At 42.0% G+C, this 16,449-nt stretch overlaps 2 protein-coding genes across 2 annotated transcripts; one reads left to right on the forward strand and one right to left on the reverse strand.

Annotated features, from left to right (window-relative positions):
• Positions 1 to 100: 100 nt before the first annotated feature.
• Positions 101 to 8,549, reverse strand: phyhip (phytanoyl-CoA 2-hydroxylase interacting protein). Its single transcript, XM_074638377.1, has 5 exons — positions 8,293 to 8,549; positions 5,868 to 6,044; positions 4,153 to 4,327; positions 3,868 to 3,985; positions 101 to 1,855 (listed from the first exon to the last, which is right to left on the reverse strand). Exons 2-5 carry the CDS (start codon positions 6,033 to 6,035, stop codon positions 1,309 to 1,311), a joined length of 1,008 nt encoding a protein of 335 aa, XP_074494478.1. The 5' UTR covers positions 6,036 to 6,044; positions 8,293 to 8,549; the 3' UTR covers positions 101 to 1,308.
• A 2,640-nt stretch (positions 8,550 to 11,189) lies between these two features.
• polr3d (polymerase (RNA) III (DNA directed) polypeptide D) lies at positions 11,190 to 15,823 on the forward strand. Its single transcript, XM_074638384.1, has 9 exons — positions 11,190 to 11,327; positions 12,254 to 12,421; positions 12,528 to 12,571; positions 12,667 to 12,821; positions 12,936 to 13,060; positions 13,717 to 13,882; positions 14,039 to 14,286; positions 14,368 to 14,520; positions 14,727 to 15,823. Exons 2-9 carry the CDS (start codon positions 12,260 to 12,262, stop codon positions 14,841 to 14,843), a joined length of 1,170 nt encoding a protein of 389 aa, XP_074494485.1. The 5' UTR covers positions 11,190 to 11,327; positions 12,254 to 12,259; the 3' UTR covers positions 14,844 to 15,823.
• Positions 15,824 to 16,449: the final 626 nt, after the last annotated feature.

The following is a 16,449-nucleotide window of genomic DNA, read 5'->3' on the forward strand; positions in this document are numbered from 1 at the left end:
TTTCTAAATCATAGCTCTACAATTTAAGAAGCATTTGGCAGGGATGCTGAAAACTGGAGTTAAAGCTACAATGTAGCATTAATATTAGACATTTGGCAAGTCTTTTTTTTTTTTTCTTAAGACAAAGAACATCTGGCAGTGACTTTTTAGAGAGAGCATCGCAAGAAGTAAATGTCGCAAAATATTTGTTATAAAAGGGGCATGCTTCTAGCATGTACAGCTGCACCCAATTCGACTGTTATCAGACCATTAAATAGGTTTTATCAGTCACTATAAGCACCATAGATGTGGGCCTACTATACCTACTACGTTGTGAAAGTGAAACTTCAAAGCAATTTTCTTAACATAAAACTGAATGAAATGTTACGTTTTGAACACAAACAGAAACGCTTCTTTAGGTTTAGGCAACAAAACTACAACTTCTTTAGGTTTAAGCTTAGTTAAGTTTAGGGAAAAACATTGTGTTTTGGGTTAAAACAACTATGAACACAAAGACAACTACACATTTGTTAGTTTCACATAGGATGCAAACTCCGGTCTCCTGTTTCCCATCCATCGTCCCTGACCTCCAATCCTCATGGAGTTTCACACGGTCTATACTACAGCACCTGACTTCGGCTTCTGCTCCTATCATAATTACTACGGTCACTAAAGGTCGCGGTGGTCTTCTTTTATACCTTCTTTTTGTAATTTTCCATGTGAATGGATGATAAAACCTACTAGTGGGTGTAGTAGGCCCCTATTGTCCCACATCTATGGGGCTTGTAGCGACCGATAACGCCTATTTAATAGCCTGACAACAGTTTAATCGGCTGGCATGTTCAGGTTGTATCAAACACAGGAGAAATCACATCAAACTAGTAGTACTGAATAACAAAAAAAAAAAAAAGAAATCAGACATCTTAAGAAAAAAATGTAAATTTAAAAGAAGGAAAAAATATTCATAAAATGCCACAAAGACACCAGAGAGCACAGATGACTCAACAAATAAGGAGCACAGATTCCTGTCTTCTAAAGCCTATCATGTCTTCAGTTCTGTTTTGTTCAGCAGTCATGGATGGACGTTTACTAATATTTCCAGCTGTGATCATGATGAAGTTCTGCGATGCACATTGTAAAAGTCTTCTATTTAATACTCACTATTCTAGTCCAGGCGGGAGGGAAGAGGGGCAGCAGCATGCACGCACCCCGAGAGGTGGGCTGTTTCCACTGTGTTCTGACCTACACGTGATGGTCTCAACTGTCTCGTGCAACACGGTCTCTCAGTATTGCAGACTCACACGCTCCCAGGTCTGTCCTACATCTACCTCAGCGTCCCACGCTGATGTTGCACACTTTGCAGCTCGGGTCCTTCTTGGCGTTAGCCGTGGTCAGACTCATGAGCTGGTGGTGCCCGCTGATCTGCTCCACGCCGCCCTGATCCAAAGGAACCGGATCTGTGAAGAGCACCTCAAGGATGACGTCGCTGGCGTGGCAGTACTGAGGCTCCTCCCCCGGCCTCTGGGGGGCAGTGTATGTCAGGAAGGGGTTGGAGGCCAAGTCCAGCATGGGGAGACGGGTGCGACAGAAAGTATCTCCCTCCGAGCCAACGGGGGCCAGCACCAGCACCACGTAGTGGTAGGCTGTGTACATACAGTAGAAGTCTGCAAAGTACAGGGAGATGTTGGTGTTCAGCAGGTGTCCGGCTGGGATCTGGAAACGCAGGGGGCCGTACGGGGAGTCTTTGGGAGGGAGGCCTGTATCAAACTCTGTGTTGCAGCTGAAGAAGACTCCCTGCAGTTTGCCGTTGATAGGAGAGCCATGACTCCCACTGATGTCTTTTAGGGCTGGACGCATCAGGCCTCCGCATTCACTTCTAATCCGAGATATTAAGACAAAAAAAGGAGTATTATACCTAACATTTTGGGAAATACACCGTCTTGATGTGGGTTTAATGAGAAAATCGATACCACTCTTATGTCTGTACGCTAAATATGAAGCTTAGCTTAGCACAAAGACTGGAAACAGGTAGCCTGACTCTGTCCAAATATAACAAAATCCTCCAACAAACACCTCTAAAGTTTGTTTAATCAGTGCGACATGTAAAATAATTGTGGTTTCATGGTGAGTAATATGCCGAACTAGGCCATGTTCAGACTGCAGGCAAAAGTGGCCCAAATCTGTTTTTTTTGGTGCAGATGTGACTCAGATCTGTTTTGTTTTTTTCACAACAGTGTGAAAATGCTTGACAGCATGTGGTCTTAAATTAGATAATGTTTTTTGCAATTTGACCTCAGTTTGAAAAGTCATATTGTTATTCATGGGACTTTTACATCACTTTAGATCAACTTTTGTCACAATTCTGCGCTGGCGGAGACACTGGGAAAATACAAACATGGAGGACAGGTACGATGGAGGTAGTCATTGGTGGTAAAGTGATCTTTATCATCTGCTCACGAAGTCGCTGGCTTCCACTGCACATCCACTTATAAATGAAACTGTAAACGCTGACTTCAGTGGCCTCCATGTTTACTTTGAAACGACTGCGTGCTGCATGTGATGTCTTTGTCATTGTTCTTTTTTTGCGGATGCGGGTCGGTTAAGGACCGTGACCAGTTCACACTGGAATCTGATATTGGCCAGATTTAAAAAATAATGTGAACAGCCAAACAAAAAAATCGTACCAGATCAGTAAATTGGAATTGAGCACTAAGGTGTGAATGTAGCCTAGCCTGTAGTTTTGTCCGGGCGCAGTTACTTCCTGGAGTCTTGATGTCCAGCTTTTCTCTGCGTTCCAATACCCATAATATCACACTATATGCAAGAAAAAGATTTAGCATGTCCCAATACATAGTATGTCAAATGCAGAATGCCAAAAAATACCAGGATGTCCTACTACATCCTGTCGCATTTTGCAGTGTGCAAGCCAGCATGTAGGGTGAGAAGCTCAGTCATCCATGAGGGACTGTGTTGAAAGGAGCCAGCTGAGGTGGTTCGGGCATCTAGTAAGGATACCCCCTGATCCCAATTTTATGCACACTGCATGCAATAGTACGTACTTTGTAAGGGCAGCTGCAGTATGTACTAAAAGGAAAAAGTATGATATTTGGAACGCAGCCATAAAGTGTTGCAGGAATGTGTCCTAAAACACAGAAATTAGTCAGCATTTCTGCACTTCCGGTTCCCTCGTTTGGAAGTCAATGTGTTTTTTGAATGAATTTTAGATTATATCACTGAAACAAGAGATTTTAGCATTTTGTTATACGACATAAAATATGTCAGTAAATATCCCAGTAGGGAATTTTGAAGCATTTACATGTCTTAAAAAAGGCAGTTACTAACAAGTGGCTAAGACTACTAAACGTCACTAATGAGACTGCTAAACTTCATCACGCAGAATCGTCCTCCTTCACAACCTCGTGTATACTCACACTCATTCGACCGTGGTGTAGTTCGTGCTTTTTACTTATTAACGCGATTGCATTCATGCTTCAAAAATCATAAAAGTGGTGTTCATTTTGTGAAGATTATCTTGCTGAACATCATAATTTCATTTCAATGTTTGTTTACCAGAGATTATTTTCTGCAATAATCCAAAACCCAATGGAAAAAAATCCCATTGGCTTTTTGTCAAGGGAACCAGGGAGATGCTAACTTCCTGGTTCACCTGATAAATACGCCATCCCTGCAGCCCTCTGTAGGGGGATAGTTTGTTATCATTGGACAGATCCAAGGTAGCTGTTTCCCCTTGTTTTCAGTCTTTGTGCTTAGCCAAGCTAATGAGCTGCTTGCAGTAGCTTCCTATTTACCATACAAACATGAGAGTGGTTTAATTGCTGCTGGAATTGCTTTGGGTATACAATTAAGAGATAAGAATGCAGCACTGACCTGACACAGTCAAAGTAGTCTGGGTGCTGGTTGCGATAAAACACAGAGAACTTGAGCAGCCTCCCTGCGGAGCCCTTGGCCTTATCAAGAAGCTGCTGTAAGTGTTCCATGGCATAGTCTGCAAGGTTGATATAGAGGAGGAGATGTGTAAAAATACTAATGACTACCCTGTGCTGAGACAGAATTTTCTTCTTTGTCCTTATCTTTTATTACTTTGGTTAACGCTCACACACTCTATATACTCTGTATGTTATTTTAGCTGTCAGGCATTGCATGTGTCATTACCTCCAGTGCAGAACTCCACCACCTGGCTCCACTCTGACACCAGGTAGTCACCGTCTGGCTGTCGGACAGCAGTTTGGACAGCAACACAGTACTCTGTCCGCGGGCTGAGGAACCAGTGTCCCCTCACTGCCATGGGAAGAGGTACAGCCTTGGCCACCAGCTTGGTTGGCACATCCTGGAGGACAAAGCAGCTTTAGGAGTTGACATCAGAGACAGGATGCAAGGCCAGAACGGGCTGCCGTGTGTTTAATTTACATTTCAAAACAATGTAAATGCAATTGTTAAGTCAACCATTTCCCTCCATAAACATTGCCTTATTAGCATGATATTCCACTTCAAGCCCGAGCTGCTGTAACTAGGATACATCTAATCAAATCGGCGGCGGCTTTGTTTTGGCCAAGGCCTCTGAGAAGCACAGCTAATTACTAAAGGCTCAGAGGCCCATATATCCATGGCAACATCTGTGATGCAAGTTTGTTTGTGCCACTTTGTGTATCAGAGAGAGAGAGCGAGCATATCCTGCATTCAGGAGCAACTCACTCAGTCCTATAACCCTGCCTTGACTTCACAAAAGCACCTTTTGAGCTGTTGAATTACCAAATGCAATAATACGCCGTAATTACAGTCAGTATTTGCATCTGAAATGAAGGGAGATCATAAATGTTAGAAATCAGCTACTGGAGCTAATTTTAGACACCAAATTGATCACTTGATGCTAATTACATTATTGATTTATGGGCATTCAACCAGTGTAAAAAGAAAAGAAATCTTTCCTACGAGACAAGACTACGAGTCTATAGCATAGCTATAGACTCGTAGTCTTGTCTGTGAGGGTCGTGTCTAGAAGGTTACCCACGAGTTAGGTTACCCTCGAATAGTTAAGGTTAGGCATGGAAGGTTATGGTAAATGGACTTGCATTTTATATAGCGCCTTTCTAGTCTTCCGATCACTCAAAGCATTTTACACTACATGTCAGCATTTACCCGTTCACACACACATTCATACACTGATGATGTGAATACTCATTCACACACCGATGGTGCAGAGACTTTTGGGGTTCAGTATCTTGCCCAAGGACACTTTGACTGGATTAGCCGGGAATCGAACCGTCAGTCTCCCGATTAGTAGACGACTCACTCTACCTCCTGAGTCACAGCTGCCCCAGGTTACATGCTAGAGATCTATGGGCTGCAGGTGTAAAGTAAATGCTTTACAAAGCATCTCCTCTCGCTGCTTGAAATGAATAGTCCCTGACAAATACTTTAATTTCTTTTTAAAGAGATATAAACCATTATATTGCTGCCTAATGTCTGTGGTGTATGCAATGCGCTTAATTAGTTAACATGATAACTGTTCTGTGCTGCAGATGAATTTGTCAGTTTTTGTCCTCTTTAAGCGGAAGCAATGTAGAAGTGAGTCACTGGCCTGAAGCTGTTGACTGCACTCATTTTCCTTTTTCGCCTGTATTAGAAGTGACTGGAAAGGACGCAACCGCTGTTTTCTGTGTTCAGACAAATGGAGAATATCATAATGCAGCTAGACTCGTCTGTTAACCCAGCTATGACCTCAATAAAATGCACGTTTTCCTGTCATTACAGTACAAGTACAAGGAGGACTTCTTCACCAAATCCTGTGGTGAAAATTGAGTGGTGTGAATCTGGAATATGAACACAGAGACAGGAAGATACATGTCAGAAGTTTCAGACTGTCAGACCCTGTGTTTGAAGCGGTTGGGGTCCCTGCTCTCTTTGCGGCTCAGGTCAATGAAGAAGTGCGTGGCTCTGGCGCCATCCTCGGGGGTCATGTCCCACATGATGCGGAAGGAGTCACAGGTCACCTCACAGATCTGGATGTTGCAGGGGGTGGCGAGAGCGGCGTCCATTTCTGTCACCTGCCATTAAACCGAGAGGTAAAAGAGGATAGTTGGAGTGTAAACAGTGCTTGAGAAGGAGGTATTGTCTGCTAAGAGAGATTAAATTGTATCATTTAGAGATACAAAGTGGACACTGTACAACCATCTAAAATTCACTGACCCCAGACAGAATCCAATTAACCTTTCATTTAAGGATCTTTGTCTGGGTTATTTATTCACTGTCCTGCTCTTTTCTCCCCCCCTTCCTCGTCCTCAACTGACATTTCCCATGATTACACAAGTCGATACATGCATTTCATAATCCATCCACCTACAGCAGTCTCCCAGCAACCACGCTTCTGCAGCCTCCCTCACTCTTCTCATGTGATTCTCAAGGAAAGGGGTCACAAACAAAAAAACGCTGCTGCACCCGTCAGCAGCAATTTAACCTGAAGGTAACTTTTTTAAACCACATATATGGCTCCTGGCTGAAGTGCATTGTTAAAACAGCTGAGGTAAGTGAACTCCTTGCAGCTCGAGGGAAATCTTGCAGCGGCTTTTATACTGTTCGGGGCAGGAAATAGGGGAGGTTTAGCAGCAGGTGATGTATGATCATATTTCCTTCAGTGCTTCGATCCAGGTTGCTGCACATAGCCTTGAGTGTCGGGCTGGGAGCTATCTGTTGGTCAGCCTGTGTCTGAGTTTGATTAGCTGTCACCATCCCTCTCATAAACTGATGGAAAGTCTCTGCAGCAAGTGCACAATGGTCATCTTCTTTTGCCCTGAGTCTTAGCAGGACATTGATTCCTCCATAGTTTGCTTGTGGTTTTCATCCATCTTAAATGTGTTATTGCCATCATCTCCTCCAGTATTGCTTCCTGATCTAATAAAAAGCATTTTCCTCTTTATTCCTGCAGCATCTCAACAACAGCAGGGCTCATTGTTTCCTTTTATTAAAGTAACACTCTCACACTGAGTATATGCAAAATCACAGATGTGCCTAAAAATAACCCTAGTACAAAACAATCCTAACACACTCCTTTTGTCGTCTGTGTGATATCCTACAGATAAGGGTGTCCTTGTCTGACTGTGAGGTCTGTTAAGGTGTTCTCCAGTCAGAGTGATGGACAGTCTGCAGAAGCTCATTAAAGCCTGTGAACTGTGAAATTTGTGCGGTGGCTTGTTCACGCAGGGGGAAAGAGCAGAGCTGTTGCATCACACACGTGTGTTTCCACGCGTCCGTTTTCCAGCTGCCGTTCTCGTTTCTAACCATGGTGTCCTTTTTTTTTTTTCAGCGGTAGAAACTGGGGCAAGAGGAGATTCTCACAGGACAAGTCATCAAAGCCCCACATGCATGTGTGTGCTCCACTTTTGGATCATATAGCATGTGAACACAGTTCAAACGCAGGTTTCCATACCACTCACACAATCTCTGGTTTATTATAAATCAGCCTGTGAAAAGAAATGTGAGCCAATTACATCTGCTGCAGAGCTTTGATCCAAATCAGGCAAACTGTGGGTCTAACTAATAATTATAACAGGGACTCTCATTATAAATCACAATTATCTAGAAGTGTGTACATTTGGGCTGTTAGTGCTCAGTACAATTCTTACACTATATCTGAAATCTAGCTGTTATCTCTGTGAGGCAGCATCATGAAAGAAGCTGCTGCATTCATGCATATGGAGCAGGGCACAACTCCATGCTTCAAAGTCATATATCTCCCTCCAAGGAGGAGAATATTTTACACATTTAGATGGTTGCACGAGGGGATGGGAGAAAAAAGGCTGAATTTTCTCTGAACGTTTGAAACTACAAGGGGGTGAAATGGCCACTAACACAGTATGAAACACTAAGCAATTGTGTGAAGTTCAATACACAAGCTGTTAAACAGAGCTATTGTGTGACTAATACAGTTTGAGACGGTGCACCCCCCCTTTACACAATTAAACCAAGCATTAACATTTAGAGTAAATGAGCATTACATGAAACAGTCAATGCTGCAGTGTGAAATATCCTCGCAGTCTGGTGTGAAATGGCATGGATGGGATGTAATAAATGTCATCACAAATGCATGTGTGCATCAACATGCAAATAAAACTCATACATTAACACCCCAACTATACAGTATTCATTTGACTTTATGCCCAATACTACTTGAGAAATGCACCATGACAGAATAAGATTGTCTGATCTCCACAACTTCATACACTGACTGGGAGTGCAATATAATAATAGATCTATTTCTGAGCACTACAAGCATCTATAAGTAGAAGAATATCTTACTTGTATATGAGGCTCAGATTTGTAGATGGTGATGGGAGAAGATTACAGCCGGGCAGGAATCTACTATCTTCTTTTTTTCCGCTTTTCCACTTGCCTCCTCTGCTGCAGTCGATGATAGATCCCCCAGGAAAACTGATTATGAGGTGAAACGAACACACAGTCTCCTCTCTCTCAGTCTGTTTCTCTCTCACTCTCTGTGTCACACAAACACTCTAACCCCCCTCACTCACTCCCCCCCTCCTCCTCCCAGTCTCATTTTTGCTCTGGGCTCTGATGTTTACTTGACTCCTATATGCCGCCACACAGGATGAATTAAAGCCTAAACGAAGCAAGAAATGAGAATTTTCCAACTGGAGTGTGACCAGAGTGAGACACTCAGTCAACCTCGTCAGCATCGAGCTCTCGCCAGCCAGTCACACACAACACATCAGTTGCCACTAAGCCTACCCTGAGGCACCACACACACTCTAATATAGACTGAACACTTGCATAAATGTCACCTCTCAGATATGGAGACAGTATGGACGCGTGAGGGCTGTGAGGGGAAAAACATGAACCAATTTTTTTTTTTACACGCTCTTCTGGCTACTGCATATTCAAAAGAGATTACGCTGAGTGATGTCCCAGTAAATTGCATTGAGCTCCATCCCCATCAAGACCTCAAAAATATACATGTGCCAACTGTTATGCCATATGGACTAAGTCCACAGGCCATCTCCCCACCCCCCAGCCCAACCGGAGGCGAGGGATGCCACTGTGTAAGTCCAGAGTAAGCAGATTTCCCTTCATTTTCAGAGGGATGTTTTTGTATTCTGGTTCGACCTCAAGGGGACAACTTAATTTAGGATTTCCGTAGAGATTAAAGAGACCCCTACCAGATTAATAGCTATAATCTGCTGCTAAAACAATGGATTGAATAAAGACAGATAACAAAGGTATGAACTGATAGTGAGAGTGCAGTCCTTTCACAAACACATCATATTTGTGGTTGAAAAATGACAAAGATATATTGCCATAATTCCCGCAGACTGTGTGCAGTAGTGAAAAGCTTTATTTATTTCCAGCCAGCCGCACAAAAGTGATACCCTCAGAGTGTAATTAAAGTGCAATCATCCATCATTAGTCATGCCATGACAGTCTGCCTCAGTCCAAATGGCCCTCTCAGCTCCAGAGGTGCGAATAGCCAGTTTGTTATAGCGGAAGTCTGGCTGTGTGTCTGTTCTTTACATAAACCATTTGTGATGTCCTAAAAAAAAGGAGGATATATCCCTTGTATTTCAGTGATGCCTAAACATTCGCATATTTTAACATTCTCTTAAAAAGTTTTGTGGATTTATTCGTCATAACTCTGCATATCAGGACACCAACCCCGGGGTTCATGCATTATCAGCAGAACCAGACACCACCAGGTTGGAGTGGATGTCTGGCTCGGAGCACCAAAATAGTCAGAAGCAGCCCGGAAGCAGGGATTTATTTGTCCTTGTTGTTCCTTCGGCGGGAGATGCGGGATGTTATCCAGAACAACTTGTACTTTACAGATGTTTTTTTGTTTTTTTTGTGAATTATATTAAATTTTCATCACACAAAAAAAACATCTACAACCCACATTCAAAGACAGAACAAAAATAAATAAATACAAAGACAACAACCACAAAAGGCCAGACTGGACAGAGATAAATACAATGATGTTTCAGCCTATCTACAGTAAATTATACTGATATTGTGATATGAAACTATATTGTCTTGGATTGTAGTTGTCTTAATGATATACAGCTTCAATGTTAGCTTATGCAATGCTGTTAAGTGATGCTTTTCTAATTGAGAGAAGGGAATAGTGAATGCCTCTGCCTGTTTGGTCATCATAAGTACACGACTAAATGTTTCTTTTGTGCAGCCTACCTTTTGAAATCACCAATAGTCACACATGAAATTGATGAAAAATCTAAATTATTATTATTATTTTTTTTAACTTTTTTCTTTAATAAGGGTTAATCTTATCTGACCTTAACACAAATATATATACTGCACCATATTGTATAATGACTGTGCAATATCATTATCATTATCACTACTCAGGTAAGGTATTCATACTGTGCAATATTTCCAGGTGGAATTTCATTTCATTCTCACTGTGCAATATCATTTTCCACTTGTGCAATTTTGTTAATAGTCTGTTTATTGTCAATACTGTATATACTGCTCCTATTTTTATACTTCCTTCTATTTAAATGGTTCATTTTTTTTTACACTTTGTTTAGCTCTTTTTTTTTACTGTGTTAGCTGATGCATCTTGTTTTTTGCACTATCCCCTTTGCTGCTGTACACTGCAAATTTCCACACTGCGGGACTAATAAAGGAATATCTTATCTTATCTCTTATCTTACTAAGCCTGTAAGAAACACAGATATGGTGAAAATAATCTGCTCATTCATAGACAAACTGCAGGACTTTTGCATACCGTTCTTTACACATTAATATGGTTACCATTGTACTGTATATTATTATCCATTGGCACTGTGTGTGTTTGTGTATTACACCTGTATGCTACTATTATATTTAAAAGTGGAGTTACGCTGCACTATACTCATTTTTAACAGTCTCTTCTGCACTTTTTTAATAGTCCTGTATCACAGCTGTTACCCTGCACTATATTCAGTTTTAACAGTGTTCTTCATCTCCTTGTATTTTTATATCTGGTATATTTTTTTGTACTTTGCATTACTAACTTTTTTACTGCCTTTTTACTAACATATTTTGCACTATGGAACTGTGATGCTGGAAACTTCAATTTCCCTCGGGATCAATAAAATTAATATTTATCTATCTATCTATAATAAACATGCGCATCTCTCTGCGCATCTCTCTGCGCAGGTGTGATGCTCGTGAACGCAGAGCCTGATGACACTGCGGAAGTGTCATGGCACCGTGCGTCATGCAGAGTCAGAAGCAGCAGTAGCACAAAACACAACTAGTAATGACTCTTCTCTCACAAGTTTGGACGTAATATCTAATAAAGACATCCGAGGAATCACAACGTGAGTATCTGGTAGATGTGTAGTGTGTCAACAGCTATTCCTGACATCGTTAAACCTCAGTATACTTGTATTGTTTGCTTGTATTCGTGTTATAATTTGGCCACGTGTTGCTGAATTTCAGCTGTTGTTGACGCAATATCGTCAAATATCACGAGCCATAGTGGATATATATATAAAGAAGTTTATAGTGGGCATTGGCTTGTACTCTTAAAATAGCTGTCAGTTGTTTATATCACTGAAATAAAAGTGCTTATGTGGTAAAAGAGCAGAGGCCCAGTGTTAGAAATAACTACTGTCTCCATTCAGAAGAACTCTGTTTAAAATAAATACTGTACTAAAAACAAAGTATAGAATATTTTGTTTTTGCACATGTTGGTTACTCAAGATTAATTCTGTGTACGTAAAGGACTGTTTTACAGCAATCAGTGGCTGTAATCTCTCATTAGCTGCTCAGAAAATACAATTACAAAGACAAAAAATAACCATAATAATCATCTTTGTCATTCCATCATTAGTGAAAGAACTGTGTATTTATCAATGCAAAATAAATCCTCTTCTCTCCACACTATAACAGTAATTCTAGTAAGAACATCTGTATTCTTCTTCTTATTAATAATACAAGGTCTTTATTATACAGTCAAATTACCAAATGCAGAGACGTTCACAGTCATTTCACTACAACAGCAGGTGATGGCCAAATCATGTTACCTCACCCAAAATCTAAATTTATATATGTTTGGACATTTTTAATGTTATTAGTGTAACACAAATATGATGTTGTATATATTATGTATGTATGTGATAAATGTAATGTACTTGATTTTGGACCCCAGGAAGACTAGCTGGTGCCATTGATATCAGCTAATGGGGATCCTTTTTAAATAAATAAATGAAATAAATAAATTCCTTTTGACACACGTCTCCAGTTTAGGATGGCAGATTCAGGCTCAGGTGACCCCAGTGGTCAACGTGTGCCCACCCCAGGAGGGAGCGGTTTAGGACTGCTGATGGGCCGCCGACCACCCGCCACCCTCTCTACTGGCCGTCTCCCCTCAATGCGCTCAAGAGACCTCACCCTGGGAGGAGTGAAGAAGGTAATGTGCTGTCTCTCACTGTAGGAAATGTTTAAATGTACAACCAACTCCTTGTTGCTCCTTGTTCTCGTACTTAAATACTGTGTTTGTGTTTTATTTTTTTTAGAAAACCTTTACACCCAACATTATTGGGAGGAAAGTCAAAGAAGAGTAAGTTCTCTACTCACCACTCGGAAAAAAATAGATTCCTAAGAAGAACATGGATTCAGCTATCTCTTTGACTGTTACTTTATGTGTTATGACAGTACAAAAGCAGAAAGCGGGAGGGGGAGAGACAGGAAGGATGCGGGTCGAGGTCGGGGTCCGAGAGACAGAGGCAGGGGCCGAGGTCGCCCAGAGGTCATCCAGTCCCACTCTATTTTTGAGCAGGGGCCTGCAGAGATGATGATGAAGAAGAGAGGTAGGAGTTCAGCTGGATGACCACTACTGCTGCTGCTGTTGTAGTTAAACAGTCTATGTCACACATGCTTGGTTGTATCTCGTTGGTTTAAGTGCATCGCTGTATCACACACAGGTGGCTACGAAAATGAGAGAGAGGCTCCAAGCGTGGGACCTTCGCCCATCATCAATATTAAAAAGGAGAAGAGAGAGACGGAGGAAGAGACCAAAGAGATTCTTGCCAAGCTGGAGCGAGATAATGTGAGTCCCTTGGTTGTCATCTTTATTAAAGTTACTGTGAGGAACTTGCTGGTTATGAAACAGTCTCAATTTAATACTGATGCCTCCACATGACCTACATAAGTATATGAGACCATCAGCGAGAGGATTGGATATTTCTATACAGTTATTCTTATTGCTTTTTATCGTTGCCACCGGGTCGTCTACTGCGCGAAAACAGACAAAATCATGCAGGTTCACCAGAAACCCCTTAAGCTCAGACTCCAGCGGGGCCTCCGGCAGCGACCAAAACAGACCCAAATCCGGCTTTGCTGCTGCCTTTGACTCGGCTCCTCCTCCGGCGAGGAGCAGAGCTTCGCATCGCTGCTCCACCGGTCCTCGCTGGGAGCCAACAGAGACACCACGCTGGAGGTGGAGGCCGTATTGCTGGGCCCGCTGAAGGGAAGGGAAGTACAGGAGAACCAGAACCAGGACTGCGCAGGACAGACTTTCAGACCCTGCTTCAGTAAAATGAGAGGTTTTCTAAAGGGACTCTGGTGCTTGGAACACTGCCGCTTTTGTCCACAGGAACCGCCAAAATCAACACAAAATTAAAGTTCCTCATGGTAGCTTCTTTAAGTAGCTTTATTTTTCATTTTCCTTGAATTTAACTTCCCTTCTGTATTGCATTCTTTCAGTTTATAGACGATCCCTTCCTGAGGAGTGAGTGGAGGAGCTGCCCTGTCCAGCTTCCCCTTGCTGTATCGGGATGGGGATTCACGGAGGAATTTAATAAAGATGCTGTTAAAATTGAGAAGGTGGAGGAGGATGATGGTAGTGAACCCATGGAAAATGCAGTTGAAGGTAACAAGATAAAACTAAAAGGTCTTGTATCTACATAGCATTTTCAACGTCAGCAGCTTCCATTATTTGTGATAGTTTGCGAAAGCATGAAATAAATAACAAGCATTGTTGTCCACACAGCTGCTCTCTAAGAATACACTTTTATCTTCTCTTCAGTGAAACAGGAACTGGAGGAAACGGAAACAAAGAAGTCAGAGGGATTTTTCCGGCCCCCTCCTCTCCCCGAGCCTGAAGTCCTTCCTGAACTGCTGCATCGATGGAGTCTGAGCAAAGGGGAGGAGCTGTTTTTCATGCAGATGCCCGACACGCTGCCCGGCCAGCCCCCCACCACAGAGCTCAGGCCGGTGAAAACGGAGGTGCAGTCAGAAGACGGACAGTCGGTGCTCCTGAAAACAGAGTCTCAGGTAGATATAGTTGTCGTCTGCATGTTAAACACACGATGATGTTGAGGTTATGTGTGTAAACGGTGTTTTGATTTTAAACAGGAGGAGGAAGCTGAAGACAGCAACTGCAGTCTGAAAGACCTGCGGGAGGGTCTTGTGGGAAAGTTGCTGGTGCGGAAGTCTGGCCGGGTCCAGCTCATACTGGGACAAGTGACACTTGATGTGTCTCTAGGAACATCATGCTCTTTCCTTCAGGTATGATCATAGTAGTGATGCGTTTGTCTCTGTGTCGGTTCATACTGTATCTGTTTCAATACAGCTCAACTCTGTTTGTCTTCCAGTGTCTCTTTACAGGCCACTGCTTTATTATTTTATCATAGAATAAATATATATTTTATATCATAATTATTTACGTTCCTGACATGCGTTTTCTCTTCTTCCCCACCCCCCTGTGTTCTCAGGAGCTGGTCTCTATTGGTGCGGAGGGAAGATCGGGCGACTTGACCGTTTTAGGGAATATCAAACACAAAATGGTTTGCTCCCCAGACTTTGAGGCTCTACTGGAGAGCAGTGCTTGATGCTCGTCGTGAGCATCCTGGATGCACTTGTCGTGGGTTGTGAGGTTGACGAGATGCTCACTTTTACTATGGACTGTCCTCATACTTGCCAACCCTCCCGATTTTCCCGGGAGACTCCATTGCCCTCTCCCGGTTCTCTCCTGGGGCTTTATTTCTCCTGTATTTCTCCCGATTTATGACGCATGTTCACACCTTTTTTTTCATTATTTCAACATGTTTCTGGCACTATACAGCCTGTCTAAGCCCTACTGTTTCCACCCGGACGGCAATAGAGCTACACCAAATTCCTGGCGGAGAAGAGCTGCTCGCGACACCCCGCCAAGCCATTAGAAATAACCAATTTCAGAGCTCAGTGGTACGTTGTCACGTTGTGTCTGAAAGGACCTTCAGTGAGTGAGAGGAGAGAGAAATGGACAGTACTAAGAGAAAGAAATACTCAAGCAGGGGCAAAAAAAATAATGAATGAATGAAAACTGATGAATGGTAGCCTAGTTTATATATATCTTATATATATTATACCACTGATTCACACAAGTTCACACCAGAGGAGCGAATTATTCAGTTTTCTTTCCTAAGAATTAAAAGTAAAATTAAAAAGTAGGCCTATTTGACAAAAAAATGCTGCTGCAGTGTACATATTATTTTTTATTTTCATTCTTTAGGAATCCCCTGCTTTGGTTTTGAAATCCTCCCTATTTTTGAGGTCTCAAGGTTGGCAAGTATGACTGTCCCTTCGGAACCTCACATCCAATACAAGTACGAATGCTGCTGTTAAAATAACATATTGAAATACACTATCTATAAATATGAAACATTACTGACGTTTTAGTTATTTTGTGTGATAGGCATATTAATTCAGGATTCGAAGGTTGAATGGTGTGCCAAATTTCAGTGCTGTTTTCATTTCTATATATCTGAGATTACTTGACAAGACTGTACATGGATGTAAATGTGTGAATAAAAAAAAAAGGTTTTTGTTATTCCAGTATGTTAGTGTCAAATGCTTTTAAATTGTTGTTTCACCCAACAAAATCCACAAAAGAAAAACAACATTTTCTCGGCTCCAGTGACCACGCAGATACATTTTTGTACATTCTGACCTGCAATGAATCCTGGTTGAGGAATGGAACGTCATCCCACAGCAACGTGTGACCAGGTTGGTGACCAGCATGAGGAAGAGGTGCCAGGCTGTTGTGGCTGCGTATGGATCTTCCACCCGCTACTGAGGCTCCTGACGGTGGATTAAATGAATAAAGTGTAAAATTGCCAATATGTCTTGTTTGTTTGTTCCTTGTTACTGATAGAGAGTTCAATCATCTAATCAGCTCAAAATGAGTCAACACCAACAGGAGAATACACTGTTTACCATTGGCAGAGCATTTTGGCAAATTTTTCTTGGGCGCTACCCACAAAATCAGCTGTGCTGCTCTTCCCACAAATGCATGATCCTTACAGGTTGGACATCATTGTGAAGGTAAATAAACAGGCTTTCCAACGATGTAAAATACAATGCCAATAAGCATTGTAACAACAGAGAAATAATCCACCAAACACAGATTTCCAAACTTTTTTTTCCGAGTTAATTTCAGTTTAGCTGCCCCACTAT

This window comes from Sebastes fasciatus, chromosome 6 (assembly GCF_043250625.1).
Source record: "Sebastes fasciatus isolate fSebFas1 chromosome 6, fSebFas1.pri, whole genome shotgun sequence".
NCBI lineage: Eukaryota > Metazoa > Chordata > Actinopteri > Perciformes > Sebastidae > Sebastes > Sebastes fasciatus.

Coding starts and splice junctions, on each gene's coding strand:
- polr3d (XM_074638384.1), top strand. CDS start 12,260: ATGGCAGATTCAGGCTCAGGTGACCCCAGTGGTCAACGTGTGCCCACC. Junction 13,061..13,716: donor CCAAGCTGGAGCGAGATAAT/GTGAGTCCCTTG, acceptor GCATTCTTTCAG/TTTATAGACGATCCCTTCCT. Junction 14,287..14,367: donor TCCTGAAAACAGAGTCTCAG/GTAGATATAGTT, acceptor GATTTTAAACAG/GAGGAGGAAGCTGAAGACAG.
- phyhip (XM_074638377.1), bottom strand. CDS start 6,035: ATGGACGCCGCTCTCGCCACCCCCTGCAACATCCAGATCTGTGAGGTG. Junction 4,328..5,867: donor CCAACCGCTTCAAACACAGG/GTCTGACAGTCT, acceptor TTTGTCCTCCAG/GATGTGCCAACCAAGCTGGT. Junction 1,856..3,867: donor GACTACTTTGACTGTGTCAG/GTCAGTGCTGCA, acceptor ATCTCGGATTAG/AAGTGAATGCGGAGGCCTGA.